Source organism: Betta splendens, chromosome 19 (genome assembly GCF_900634795.4).
Source record: "Betta splendens chromosome 19, fBetSpl5.4, whole genome shotgun sequence".
NCBI lineage: Eukaryota > Metazoa > Chordata > Actinopteri > Anabantiformes > Osphronemidae > Betta > Betta splendens.
In genome coordinates, this window is record NC_040898.2 from 931,398 (window position 1) to 945,083 (window position 13,686).

Here is a 13,686-nt window from a genome sequence, read left to right on the forward strand (position 1 = left end):
ATAAACTTATAAAAAATGTAATTGTTTCTATGTGTTCAAACCCTTTTTGTGGCACATTATGAACATTATGCTGTTTGAGAAAAACATCACAGCTTCTTATTCACTCTAGGAATAACAAACCTGAATGGACCTTTTCGACTCAATAAAAACAGAAAACATTTATTAATAAAAAAACACCCACATGTTGTACCACAATTCAAAAATGCTGCATGTTCACCGATACAGGAAGGACAGTTTTGTTATAAACCATGTCAATAAAAAGCAACGTAAAAACATGTTAATATGGAATCTACGCGAGTGATGTGAATAATGTCTACAAAATGTGGTCAATACAAAACGTAAACAACATGGATCCACATCACCAACGTCGCCTGCAGACCCAAAGACAAACAACTCGATGCAGACGCTTCACTTCCTGTGAGTGAAGCTGCTGTTCTGGATCTGGACGTCATTTAGCATGTTTGCACCAACCGCTGGTGATATGTCATCATAGTTTTACCTGACACATGCCTCACATTTCTGCTTCCACCACAATTCAGTGACAACATTTTAGTTTTAGATTGTCAAAAAACATCACCGTGACTACACAACACTGGAGCCAAGTGTGCGGTTTGTCTTGACACATCTCACAGCCAGAATATGTAAACATGCAAATGTCAACATAATGTTTGAATAAAAGAAATACGCTGAGCTACAAGCTGGTAGGTCCCTGAGTCCACATACACAGCAAGTCATCCAGATGATGTGGTTATGATACAGTAGCTGCCTGGTTTATCATTTGTGATGTTGCTGCTCGCTGCCGACTACGAAATGGGCTTTAGCTGCAAACATTGAGCAAACATCGATGTTGTGTACATCCATGGCATACAGAGAATCAGAATGAATGAGCAAAAAACGGAGGACAGCAGGGAGGTCAGAATGTTAAGAACTACAGAGTAGACTTGGTAAAATGTTAACAGATAAACCTGACCTGCATGATGTCAAACCCACTGAACAATGGCATAAATGTCAGAGAATGTCTGGAGAATTCTCTAGCAAACATCTCAAGCTTTTCTGAAATACACGTCTTGGCTTTACTCCAGATTAAAACATTCAGGTGGAGAACTCTCATGTCTGAGTGGATAAAAAGAGATGAGATGCACCGAGCTTGACGCAGCGTGGACTGGAAGACAGGGAGCAGTGGGAAAAGGGAACTGAACTGAACTACAAACAGGAACAGTGGCAGCTGGGCTAGTGGTTTCATCCTTCTTCCTGTCCTATGCTAAGCTAGGCTAAGCACATAAAACTCAGGTCATGGTTTAAACTGTAAATTATTCCTTTAGATTTACTTATACAACAAAAATTACCCATTTTTACAGTTTGTATAGTCAAAAAACTGGCACAAGGGAGAGTTTAGGTGACTGGTGGTAAAAAGAAGCCTGAAGGAGCTTCTGAATTCCATTTGTAAATGTCTTCAGCCTAACAATGAAATCATTATTGCTCTGACTAAATTACAGTGGCAAAGGAACATCTTGGATTGGTACGATGTAAAAGCTGCCCTGTAGGAAACCCACCAAAGCGTGGGCCGCTCTGAAAAAACAAGCTAAATGAAAGCATTTGACAGGGTCAAACCCAGTCTAACAGACAGCGACAGCGCCGGCCCGTGGCTCAAAGGTCACTGCTTTTCTGTCCACAAGTCCTTCTTCACTGGGACGTCCTGCTTCCACACGTGGCAGTGCAACACTACATGTCGCCGGGTGGAGGGAGATCTCCTCTTCCATTTATCTGGACTCTATGCGAACAAGGCACGCCGTCCAGGTCAACCAGAACACACAAGTTAGACATGAGCGGACGAGCAAACAAATTGGTATAAATGAAAAGATCAATGTTTGAAATATTTTCATCACTGGAAATGTCTTTTTCATTATGACAGCAAAAATGGAAGAATAATAAGACTGTTCCTCCATCTTTGTGTGCATTGCGTCTAGGCCACCAGAAAACCTGAAAATACCAATTAAAACCACCATGTAAAAGTACAGAATGTTCAGTAGAAAACCGTTGAACCGAACTGGAACTGGATTAGAATATGAGACTAAGGACAAAAGCATCATCTCATTGTGTCACATATATGATGTGACAGCAAAAAAGAACAGTGTATGTTGAGTATGTGTCAACTCACCAGGAAACATTCAGAAAAAGTCTAATTTCACACAATTAAAATGGTAGTAAAAAAAGCTATGCAACAGGAAACAAGCTGAAAATCCTCAGACCATTAAAGTGCTCATGTATACCAATTTGAGTGCGTCTCTTTCTAATAAAACCTGGACTACAAAGGCCCCTGCAGCTGGCCTCAGTCTAGTGAAATGATGTCCGATATGCTGCCGTCAGGGCCTCCGGCGCCGCCGCCGCCTCCCGTGATCACTCGCGTCTCATGGATGGAGCTGGCAGTGTGAGCGCTGGTGTCATAGTGGCTGGTGGACGAGACCAGGGCTGAGCTGGTGCTGGCTGCAGCGGCGCTCTGCATGCTGCTCGTCAGGTTATCCAGGAACGGCCGGTAATGCTGAAAGGCAACATTCACCACGTGGCTTTTCACAAACTTCATCTTCCATCTATCCCACAGTGTATTTTCTTGTACACATATGGTTGCATCATGTTAAGTCTAGAGAGTTTCTGGGAGCTACTTAAGTTTGACTTAAACCTAGTGGTATTATGATACAATTGCTCAGTTTGACAATAACTTATTTTTGTCTTTTACACTTAATGTTTTATTACATTTTAATAGACCCATCGTGTCACACTGAAGAAATGACACTTTGCTCGCATGTAAAGAATCGACTGTGCTGTCCACTCAAAATAACTCGTCACAGGCATTCATGTCTGAACCTCAGGTGAATAAAGTGAGTACACCCTAAGTGCAAATGTCCAAATTGGGCCAAAGTGCCAGTACTTTGAGTGGCAACCTTTATTTACAACTCTGTCGTCACCCTCTTAGGCGTGGAGTTCACCAGAGCTTCACAGGTTCCACTGGCGTCCTCTTCTCCTTCATGACGACATCATGGAGCTGCTGCGTATTTGACACCTTGTGCTGCTCCACCTTCAGTTCGATGACGAGCCACAGATGCTCAACAGGGTTAAGGTCTGGAGACATGCTTGGCCAGTCCCTCACCTTGACCCTCAACTCGTTGAGCAAGGCAGGGTCATCTTGGATGTGCGTTTGGGGCTGTTACCATGTTGGAGTACTGCCACGTGGCCCAGTCGGTAGGCTGACGCTCTAGCTACCGCGCTCCTAGGCAGGATGATTGCCTTCATTCAGTCCACCTCCTCTCCATTTATTATACTAAATTAGATGCATCTGTCCGAGGTCGTTAGCAGCATAAAGACACCTGTCCACCTCATACAATCTGTAAGACTCCAACTACTAACATGGCCAACACCAAAGAGCTGTCAAAAGACACCAGAGACAAAATTGTACACTCCACAAGGTTGGAAAGGGCTACGGGGAAAAGGTCCACTGTGGGAGCAATCATTACAAAATGGAAGAAGCTAAACATGACTGTCAATCTCCCCTTAATTCCATTAACCACGTTTGAAGGAAGAAGAATGACGAGTACCATCCCATAAACACCATCCCAAAGAAAATTCAGACCCGTCCATGATTTCTAAGTGAGAGAACTTGCAAAATAGCAGGATATAATATTTATTTTCCTCACTGTGAATATGTTAATTCCTATTAATATTATATATAACATTAATTACATATGGTCTGCTTCAGCTATCCCACTCTGTCCGATTTTGGTTATTATAACTACATCTAAACGTTTGCATGGATAAGAAGGTACGCCATATTTTTGTGTGTAAGTACCCTTTGTACATGGTCCCTGGTTCCCATTCACACCTGAGACCCTGTAACAATAATGTGTCCCATGACATCAGGACAGAAAATGGCTAATTTGGTCCAATTTGGACATTTCCACTTAGGGCGTATTCACCTTTGTGACCAGCGCTTCAGACATTAATAGCTTGAGATAGCTATTAATAGCTAAATTAATAGCTTAACTATTAACATTAAAGTTATTTTGAGTGGACAGCAAATGTTCCCGTTCTACAAGCTGTACAGTCACTACTCTACATTGGAGCAAAGTAGCATTTCTTCAGCGTTACGTCAAGATATAACCAAATATTTACAAAAATTTGAGGCGTGGACTCGCTTAGAGATACTGTAGGTACCTTAAACTAATGTTCACAGCAGTGTTGGAAGGAGAAATCTACAAAAAAAATGTAAAACATACCTGAGTATCTGCTTGAATTAGGGAAAACAAATCCAGACCTAAAGGGAGGAGAGAAAAATCAGTTTAACAACAGCATGGTTAGTGTTAGTTGTGGTCACACAGTCACGCTGTCCGACTGACTCACTCTGCATGTCTGTGGGGATGGTGGCCAGAGTGGAAGGGTGGAAAGGGACTGCATAGTCAGCAAGTGTAGAGGTGAGGTATGAAGGGTCCAGTGGCTGGACATTTGGCACACGTACAGTGGGCTGGTAGGTCAACACTCTGAACAAAAGCAGCAAACGTTTATCAGAGAAAACATCTACTGTCCAGTGTTGCCCAATGTGTTACTGATATGTTGATATAGTAATAATATGTATATTGATGAAATATGCTTAATAGCAAGAAATATTTACAGTTTAGGAACAAGGTCTATGCAGGTCTGTGAACAGGAGCTTACTTACCCTTTTGCGTGCATCTCCTCATTTTTGGAAATGTAAACACAATGTTTCTTCAATGGAGGGTCTGTATCCTCTTCATCAGAAGACGAGGAGCTTTCTAGAGTCAGATCAATCACATCTGTCTTCTTGATGGAACTGGGCTCAGGAGAATGAGGGACCACTGTCGGCTGCCGCATGGGAGCTGAGGACAAAATGGAATGGAAAATGGTTTTGTTTACATGTGTAGAAAACATTCAGGCCTGTACACATGTGGTACAGTTTTAGCGAACACTGCATCCTGGTATCAAGAAAATTTACTTACTTTCAATTTTTAGAACTGATTGAGAAGAGACCTTGACAGCTTCCTTCTTTGGTCTCATGGGACACCAGGTTCCATCCTCTTGAAACTTGATTTCGTCCACATCTGAGCAGTCGTTTAGGATCTCCAAGAACAACCTGAGCAGAAGAATAAAACATGCGTTTCTCAGCTTCTGTTTGCAGGTTGTGAAATCCTTAAGGCGCTGAAGATACCTGTTTGTGAGGTTCATAGTTTATCAAGACCAGTCAACCTGTACTAATGTGACCGTGGAGAGATTTGTACTACAACATCCTCATAACTTTACCTAACAATCATCTAAAACAGTTGCCTTTTTCATAGCAAGAGTTACATTACATCATGTGTCAAGTGCCTGAATTACAGAACGTTAACTAACCCATCAATGATGAGACTTTCGTAAGCAGCCTTCTTGTCACACACAGGACATATCCACGTAGGTTTTTTCTCATTCATCTGTAGGTAGAGGGCGGCATCAAAGCATTGCAGGTGAGAGCAGGTCACCGCCCGACACGGTACAGTCAGTCGCATCTTCCCCAGCTGAAAGACAATATAGACATGGATTAATAAAATGCTGGCTTGCATCCACAATCTGAACACAGTTTATACATATATATAGAGTCCAACACAGAGGTTATTATTATTATTATTATTAGGACTTGTGTTAAGATAAATACTGACACCTAGCACTAGAAAGTAGGGCCGCAACTGAAGATTATTTAGATAATTGATTAATCCGTTGATTATTTTTTCGAGTAACCTGATAAAAAAAATTCAAAAATATTATTTGATGTTTTGCTTATGAGAAATCCCTTATCGGGGTTTTGATTTTGACTCTTTAAATCTCAAACAAAACACAACATCCAGTGTTTAAATAATAAAACTTCCATATACAAAATATAAATAAACAAAGCAAACATAGAGTTTTGTTCTAATGTGAAGATCTGCAGCAGCTCCATCAACATCAGGGAGAACGTGTAAACTGCACAGAGACTCCTGGGCTCCTTCTGGCTCTGAGGCAACAGTGAAAACCACTAAAAACCATGTCGTCATATGTTAATGCTGCTGTTACATTTAGTGTCTGCACCGCTATTCTGTGGTGGCGCCGTTTATCACTGTGTAATGAACGAGATGATGTGCAGTCAGCTGACACTCACAGCAAACAGATTAAGTAACAAATAACTTTTAAAACAGCCGCACTTAATGACTTAATGAAGAGTCTTCACTTGATGATAAACAGCGTTTGTTCCCGCTGCTACATCCGGGAAACCAGTGTTTCATTCTTACGTTCTCCTGTGTCGCTGTAGTATTAACAAACCATGAACTGAACTTTGTATTTCTTGGAGCTAAACGTTGTCTTCCTTTAATATTCAATGCTCATATGAAGAAATTAGGGCGCAGCCTTTCTGCTGCTGCCGCTTGGTTTGTTTTCTCCAGCATTTTGCCAGCTGTTGCGCTATTTTTGTCATTGCGCTGCACCGTAAAATGAGTAGGCCGACTAATACGATACAATACTAATACGGCGATAATGACAAATCATAATCGATCAATGCCCGTCATCGATTATTATTGATTTGTCCATTCGTTGTTGCAGCCCTACTAGCAAACACTGCAACAAAGTTGACCAGCAATAATGGTGCATCGTTTAGATCTCCAGTTGCAATCTGGTATAGGCTGCAATTACTACACTCTTAATGGAGACATTTTGCATTACATTCTGTGTCCACGTAGTTGCCATAGCTTCATACAATTTAGTCAGAACAATAATATTAACATTTGACACAATCGCCGTGATTACCGGGCACATGAGTGATACTCGAAGGCTTGTTGTAGCAACCTCACTGTCTGGATCTGCTGTCAGCTTCTCTTTGACTGGAGCACAGAGGGGAAGAAGTATAGCATTAATATAAAGATGCAAAACCAAATAAGTCATAAACACATAAGCAAACAAAACATCTCTGGTGTAATTAGATCACTAAACATTTTGTAAAAATGTAGCATCCCATCACCTGATTTTTCTAGTGTCAACAAAGATAAGAAAAATTACTTCATTGCTTTTTTAATAGTTAATAAAACTGATTCTGAAATAAATAATTACATAAGTACAAAATATATAAAAAATGCAAACTTCACGCAGCTCAATGTGATGTCTTCAGATGCATCAAACTGTTACAGGTTAAATTCATACTATACCCTGCTATTGTACTGCCTGTTATTAACAAGGATACTTCTTTCTCTTCTTCTACTTTTCTACGGATATCCTCAAACTCAGAGATGTATATTTCCAGGGTGCAGATATTAATAGACTTACTAGATCATTTTAATTCAAACAGTGTGACTTTGTCATGATAAAAATATGCTTTAACATCCAAAAGAAATATTATAAATATACTTAGTGCTCTGGAGTGGTCTGGATTCCTGATGCCTTTCATTCTTAGCCTCTGCAGGAGCAGTGGTGATGTGAGTTGCCTCACCAGGTACACGGACATAGAATAGGTCTTAAAAGAAACACAGAGAAAACAGATGAAAACAGAAGAGCAAAGAAAAAGGTGAAAAGATGTTTTGTGGTTCTCACTTTGCCAATTTCAGGTGCCCATGTCACTGATATCTGATTTGGTACTGCAGAGGAGAGTCGGATGAGGGAAGTAATGTTTAGGGGTCTTCCTGGTCTCTTCTGTTCAACACCGTTTTTCGGTGGTGGTGCATAACCCTACAGAAACAAAAGGCATCCGCAAAGAAGAATGTATACGGTCAGAGTTTTAAATATAAGGACACTATTAAGTTCTTTTTTAAGAACTCAAGGCATTCAGATTAACCCCTGAGGGGGACTGACAAAAGCAGGAAGCTACTGCGACCCGTTATTCAGAACAGGTCACCAGCCAACTTCGTCAAAATAAATAAAGGTCATGAAAGAGTTTATTTTTCAGCATGAACAAAAGTTTTTCAATCACTCTGAGAAAAACATCCCACTGTTGGCCACCTGCAATGCTTTACCATGACTCAGAGGGATTGATTGTGGCATTCCTCTCTAATTGTGACCTTCAAATTGATAGAAGCCTTTTAGACCACATGTTGGTCTATTCTCAAAAATAACAAAAAACAAGAAGAAGAAGAAAACACCTACCGGCAAAGGAAAAAGTTTCCCGTTGACCTTAATACATAGACTGTTTGGGTAATTATCCTCCTGAGGACAGCTTGTCTCTGACAAGCAAAACCTAACAACACAAAGCAACATTTATGCATCTGAATAAGCACACACTTCACTATTACATAAAACATGGTATTACTGTGTTTCTCTATTTACAGTACACAGTGTTATTAAAACCCCATGAAGGAGTCATCAGTTTTACTGCTTATTTTTGTACAGATCAGCCAACTCATAACATTCTTACCTCAGCTGAATTTGAACCATATAGTCCCGTCTACCACCTGGCAGAAAGTCTCTGTGAACAAACAACCCATTTTTATCAGTTACGTACAAGCAGGCAGACGTGTACGGCATCCTACGATACACTGCCATACCTGGAGATGCATACTTCCCTAACTTGCTGTGGTGTCAGGGCAAAGATAAAGTATTTCTCTTGGTGGTACCTTTGTGCAGTACTCGCCCCTACAAACACACATTATGTTACCTGGTTACAAAATGCTGCTCTTCAAACAACTGAAAAACCACAAATGAAAACACATACATAATTTAATTTGTGTATTAATATGCATATATATTAGTATTTTAAAACCAGTTGTAACCAACACGATTCATCCTGTGTGTAAGCTCTACCTCTGTCGAAATAGACCAACAGTCAGGGGTCAATATTATTCAAAAAGGTAGAACTGCCATAATAATCAGCTATGCTCAGTATAGCTGAAAAACTACTTATCTGGCAATAATCAAGTCAGGTTTCAGTCAAGGTTGTATGTTACACAACAAACAGAAAGCAAACGCCACAGACCTAAACTTGAAGGCTTGATTAGGACGTCCAGCACGTCGTAGAAAGGCAGGGCCTTCATCTGCACATCTGGGTGGACAGGGGGCATGAGAGGGGTCGGCTGCTGGAGATTCATGCTGCTTTTCGTTTTGACACAGCTTTTCACCAGTCACTAGGCTAAAGTCTGTGTTACAAAACTTATGCCTGCAAACAAAAAATGTCAGCGCTCACTACAGTACAATGAGTGAGTGACTTCACGATCACCACATGAATGGGAACGGTATCTTATAAGCACGTTTGAGTCGACTGATGCCTAATGTCATGATGCTAGTCATGGTTCCCAACAGCCTTTACTATGCTAACGTAAACAAAACAAGCTATCACCGTCAAAAAACAAGAATCGCGATTAACTATAATTCATTAAGATGTTCTGTTGGAAACATTAACATTTACTTTTAAAGGTGTGTGGCGCAAATAGTCGACCTGCATATATTTAAACCACTAACTTATAGAGTCTTACCATTCACTCAACTTTCGGCTAACCCGTGTATCTTCGCTGGGTGATGGATGGAACCTTTGCAATATTAACTGTTTTCGTGAGTGATTTTGAATGTTTCAATACATAAGATAAACGGACAATGACGTCACAATTAGACGCAATTGTTAAACTAAAATCGTTCTAAATTGAAAGCAGGGACCTATCATGATTAGTGATGTGCTAGTGGTAAACAGTTAGCATTACGGCTAACAACTAAAACGTAAACGAACTTATTTGAAGAGGCCCATTATTGTCCTTTCGTGAAGTAATTTCTCATGGCGTGAACTCCAGAGGCCGCATAGTGAGTGACACGTTTTTACTAAGTGTCGTTACACGTTGTGGTGTTGGCACAAGTTAAGTCCCGCTCAGTGTTTTTCCTCCGCTTACCAGAAACTCCTCGTTCTCCGCCATCTTGTTATTCCGGACATCCAGCCCAGTGTGACTACTTCCAGGTGACGCCACAGCTGGGCTGTAGGGGCACTGACAGCGGGGGGTGTTAGGTTCCAAGCGTCGGGAGTAGACGTCTTCTTCTTCTTCTTCTTCTTCTTCTTCTTCTTCTTCTTCTTCTTCTTCTTCTTCTTCTTCTTCTTCTTCTTCTTCTTCTTCTTCTTCTTCTTTCTTCTTCTTCTTTCTTCTTCTTTCTTCTTCTCTATCTTCTTTCTTCTTCTTCTTTTCTCTTCTTCTTCTTCTTTCTTCTTACGAACTTGGATCTGCTGGTCAGTCACTCAGCTCCGTCACCGCCATTCCTCTAATCCGCCATCATTACTCCTCTTTCACAGCTGTATTTTCTACATCTCATCACCACATGTTCTACTGTTTCCAATTCCTGACACTCTGCACATCCGTCATCATGTTTCCCCATTGTAAGTAGCGTACTGTTTAAGTTACTGTGTCCCATTCGTAGCCTGGTAAAAGCCTCTTCTCTTCTTTTCCTGCTCCGTCCTGGGTCCTCTCCCACTTCCTTCTGCAACCTATTCAAATGTCTGCCCTTTGTCACCTGATCCCAGTACTGCTGCCATTTTTCATTTACCTTTCTTCACACCACACTCTTCCCCTCAGGCTTTGACAATGCAACAGTGATGTCAGTTTGATCACGCTTAAAACCCTCCGTTGCTAATTTATCAGCTCTTTCATTACCAAAAATTCCTCCATGAGCAGGTGTCCACACAAACCGAACTACCACATTCTGTTCTACTACTTCGGACAATAACGACAGTGTATTCACCAGTAATTCCTGTCTATATTTAGCTCTTCCAGCCCCAATGCTGTGCAGAACAGAAGCAGAATCGCTACATACTAAAACTTTATCGGGCCTATACTGTTGAACCCACTCTAACGCTAATAACACTGCATACATCACCACTGAATACACGCTCAGGTCATTTGATGTTCTTTTAACCATGTCTGTGCTATGATTCGGCACTGTAACTGCAGCACAGGTTCTGTCAGTTCTGGGATCCTTAGATCCATATGTATACACAAGATATATATATATATATCTATCTATATATATATATATATATAGATATATGAATGAATTCAGGGTATTGCTTTTCCACATACAAATAAAACTCCCCACAATGCCCACACTGCTTTCCTTTTTTAAACCTTAACATCTCCAGATCCACAACAGGACTCTCCATCCTCCATAATGGCGTCTTTGGCCAAAGTACTGTCTGACTAAACTCCCTGTCCAGTACACCCATTTCTTTAGCTAACTCTTCTCCCCCCTGACCAAAACTCCCCTTAGTTATGCTCCAGCTTTCCCAGCACTCACTTTTGTAGGGTGGTCATCCATAAACCCTTCCAAACCTAACCAGTAGTTAACTAAAATCTGCTTTCTGTGCAACCATGGAGGCATCTCCATCATCTGGGGAGGTTTTAGTAGCTCCAATGCTCTGGATTGAATTATATCCTTGTTTTTGCTGCTGAACTGTATACGATACTCCTGTAGTCTAAACGAGACTGTATCAAAGTCCTATAAATGATTCTTAGTGAAATAGCATCAGCTCCCCACTCCAGTCCTGCCAAACACCTCATCGCATTCACTACTTTCTTATACTTCTTCACTATATCATCAATGTGCTCCTTCCGTGTTAATATGAAATCATAGTCATCCCCAAAAAATTAAATGAATCAACCTGTTCTAACAGAAGCCCATATAACTTTATTATACACTGCTCTTTTTTCCTCCCTCCAGTAAAGAGCATCACCTTACTTTCCTTTATTGAGAAGCGAAAGCACCATTTCATCCCCCATCCCTCTACTTTGGTTATCCCATCCTGAATTTTACTAGCTAGGTGTTTTTTATTTCCTCCCCTCTTCCATAATGCTTCATCACCAGTGAATAATGATCTTCCCAGCTCTGAGGCAGATTAGAAAAAATGTTGTTGATCATGACCAGGAACAAGGTGGGGCTAATTACACTACACTGAGGAGTGCCGTTCTCCACCTCAATTTCTCCCGACAGCTCCTGACCCACCTTCATCTAAATACTTCTGCCATCCAAAGATCCAATTAAGTAACCTTCCACTCACACCCAGTCCTACCCACCCTAGTGATTACTATGATTACTATCAATAGTAGACTTATAATAGACTTATAGACAGCTGACTTGACACCAGAGTCAAGTCCAGCACAGACTCCCTGTTGGTGCACACATCCACCCTAGTCTTGCTACCATTATTTAAGCAAACAAAGTTCATGGAGTAGTACTTCTACCACCCTCCTATCATTATCAGTGTACTCACTACCCCAAAGTTCATTGTGAACTCAATCAAGTTCCCATCATTCAAAACGTGTGCAGACTTAACTTCACCCAGCTGTTCCCCAATGACTTTAGTCAGAGTCATTGGGTCGAGTTACCGTACACACGTATCTCTCTCGAACCTCACTACTACTGTACATTCAAACCTGCCCCCTCTTTTCCATTTCCATCACTCTCCTCACTACCACAACTGTCCTCCTTCTGTTTAAGTGTACACTGTCTCCCACCCCCCTACATTCCTGTTCCTTCCTCCTTCAGTAGTCTCCATACTATCAACCCTCTCACCTCATGACTCAGCAGACGCCATTGTAGCCAGTATTTAGCGGAAGTGAGTCTATCACTACCGGACCTGTACAGGCCGTCGGCCGATGCTCTTCCTCTCTCCGTCCCTCTGCTTCCCGGTCTCGGGAGTAGACGATAGAGGAAAGGATCTTTGAACGCCTGTGATTTTTACGTGTTTTTCATCTTGTCATGTGAATTGCATGTTCTGAAAACAGGGCTGTTCATCACAGTGTCATTTTTTCTTCTAGTCCCTCTGGGACAGTAATCATATTTCTATAAAGATTTCTGAGAAGCAGGGATATAATAAAACAAGTTTCAAGATTTGATTCATTAAACAATGTTTTTTTTCACAGGAATTGTTTTACAGGGCTCTCTCTCAAAGTGAAGCCATTAGAACAAAAAGCACTTTTTTAGGCTATTTTTATGTGGAGAGCATTGTGGAAGCAGTAGATTGTTATGGGTTACAATGGCTCCCTACCACTGACCTGACATGAGTGAAAGATGTTTTGTTGTGAATAATTCTATATCTTAGCTTAGTAAGTTTAGAAGGATGCTTTTTCAGTCCATTGAGAAGATGTGTGTGATAGTATATATAATAACTTAATCCCTTCATGACCTTGTTCTTATCCTCTCTTTCATTGACTTGTTTCTGTCCCTTCAAAACTCAAGCAGAAAACTCAAATAGAAAACGTTTAATCATTTAAAGTACTCTTAAGAAAAAATAATACTGTCCATAAGTAAACATAACAACAGAACTGCAATACTACACTAGACAACTCTAACACTCATTATTATTAATAAGGTCTGTAGCGTGCATGATGATCAATTAAATGAATGCTTACTATGAGGTGGCCTGCATAAAAACCATAAATTGATCATTGATACTGCATGAAAGAGACTCAACTCATAGAGGCTATAAAAGATTTATTCAGCAAACAATTTTAATTGTACCTGCAATAAAACTGCTGGTTTCTGAACTTTCTGAAGTTTTTCTTAGCTAGTATGGAGCAAAATCACTAGTTGTAATCCAGTTGCGGGACCATAGTCCTGTTCCAGACCTTTGTGTGACTTGGAATGAGATGGCTTGGGTTTTGGTTATGGCTCCAGCTCTCAGTAACTAACAAAACGTTGTCACCTGTCTTTTGCAGTTACGGA

The 13,686-nt window shown here is 40.8% G+C and overlaps 1 protein-coding gene across 2 annotated transcripts; it reads right to left on the reverse strand.

The window, feature by feature from the left end:
- Positions 1-131: 131 nt before the first annotated feature.
- pias2 (protein inhibitor of activated STAT, 2) lies at positions 132-10,047 on the reverse strand. 2 transcript variants are annotated; one of them, XM_029134802.3, is made up of 14 exons: positions 9,870-10,047; positions 8,969-9,148; positions 8,541-8,628; positions 8,411-8,461; positions 8,143-8,233; positions 7,594-7,728; positions 7,411-7,516; positions 6,817-6,890; positions 5,398-5,558; positions 5,007-5,140; positions 4,709-4,886; positions 4,393-4,529; positions 4,269-4,306; positions 132-2,539 (listed from the first exon to the last, which is right to left on the reverse strand). In XM_029134802.3, exons 2-14 carry the CDS (start codon positions 9,078-9,080, stop codon positions 2,330-2,332), a joined length of 1,515 nt encoding a protein of 504 aa, XP_028990635.1. In that variant the 5' UTR covers positions 9,081-9,148; positions 9,870-10,047; the 3' UTR covers positions 132-2,329. The 2 variants fall into 2 exon arrangements, with proteins under 2 accessions (XP_028990635.1, XP_028990636.1); XM_029134803.3 differs by lacking the exon at positions 9,870-10,047 and adding an exon at positions 9,465-9,788.
- Between the last annotated feature and the right edge of the window lie 3,639 nt (positions 10,048-13,686).

Bases quoted from the DNA above. Each gene is read 5' to 3' on its own strand.
- pias2 (XM_029134802.3), bottom strand. From the start codon at position 9,080: ATGAATCTCCAGCAGCCGACCCCTCTCATGCCCCCTGTCCACCCAGAT. The intron at 6,891-7,410 runs GTATATTTATAA...TCTGTGCTCCAG, and splicing joins AGACCACTCCAGAGCACTAA to TCAAAGAGAAGCTGACAGCA. The intron at 4,307-4,392 runs GTGAGTCAGTCG...TCCTCCCTTTAG, and splicing joins CATCCCCACAGACATGCAGA to GTCTGGATTTGTTTTCCCTA.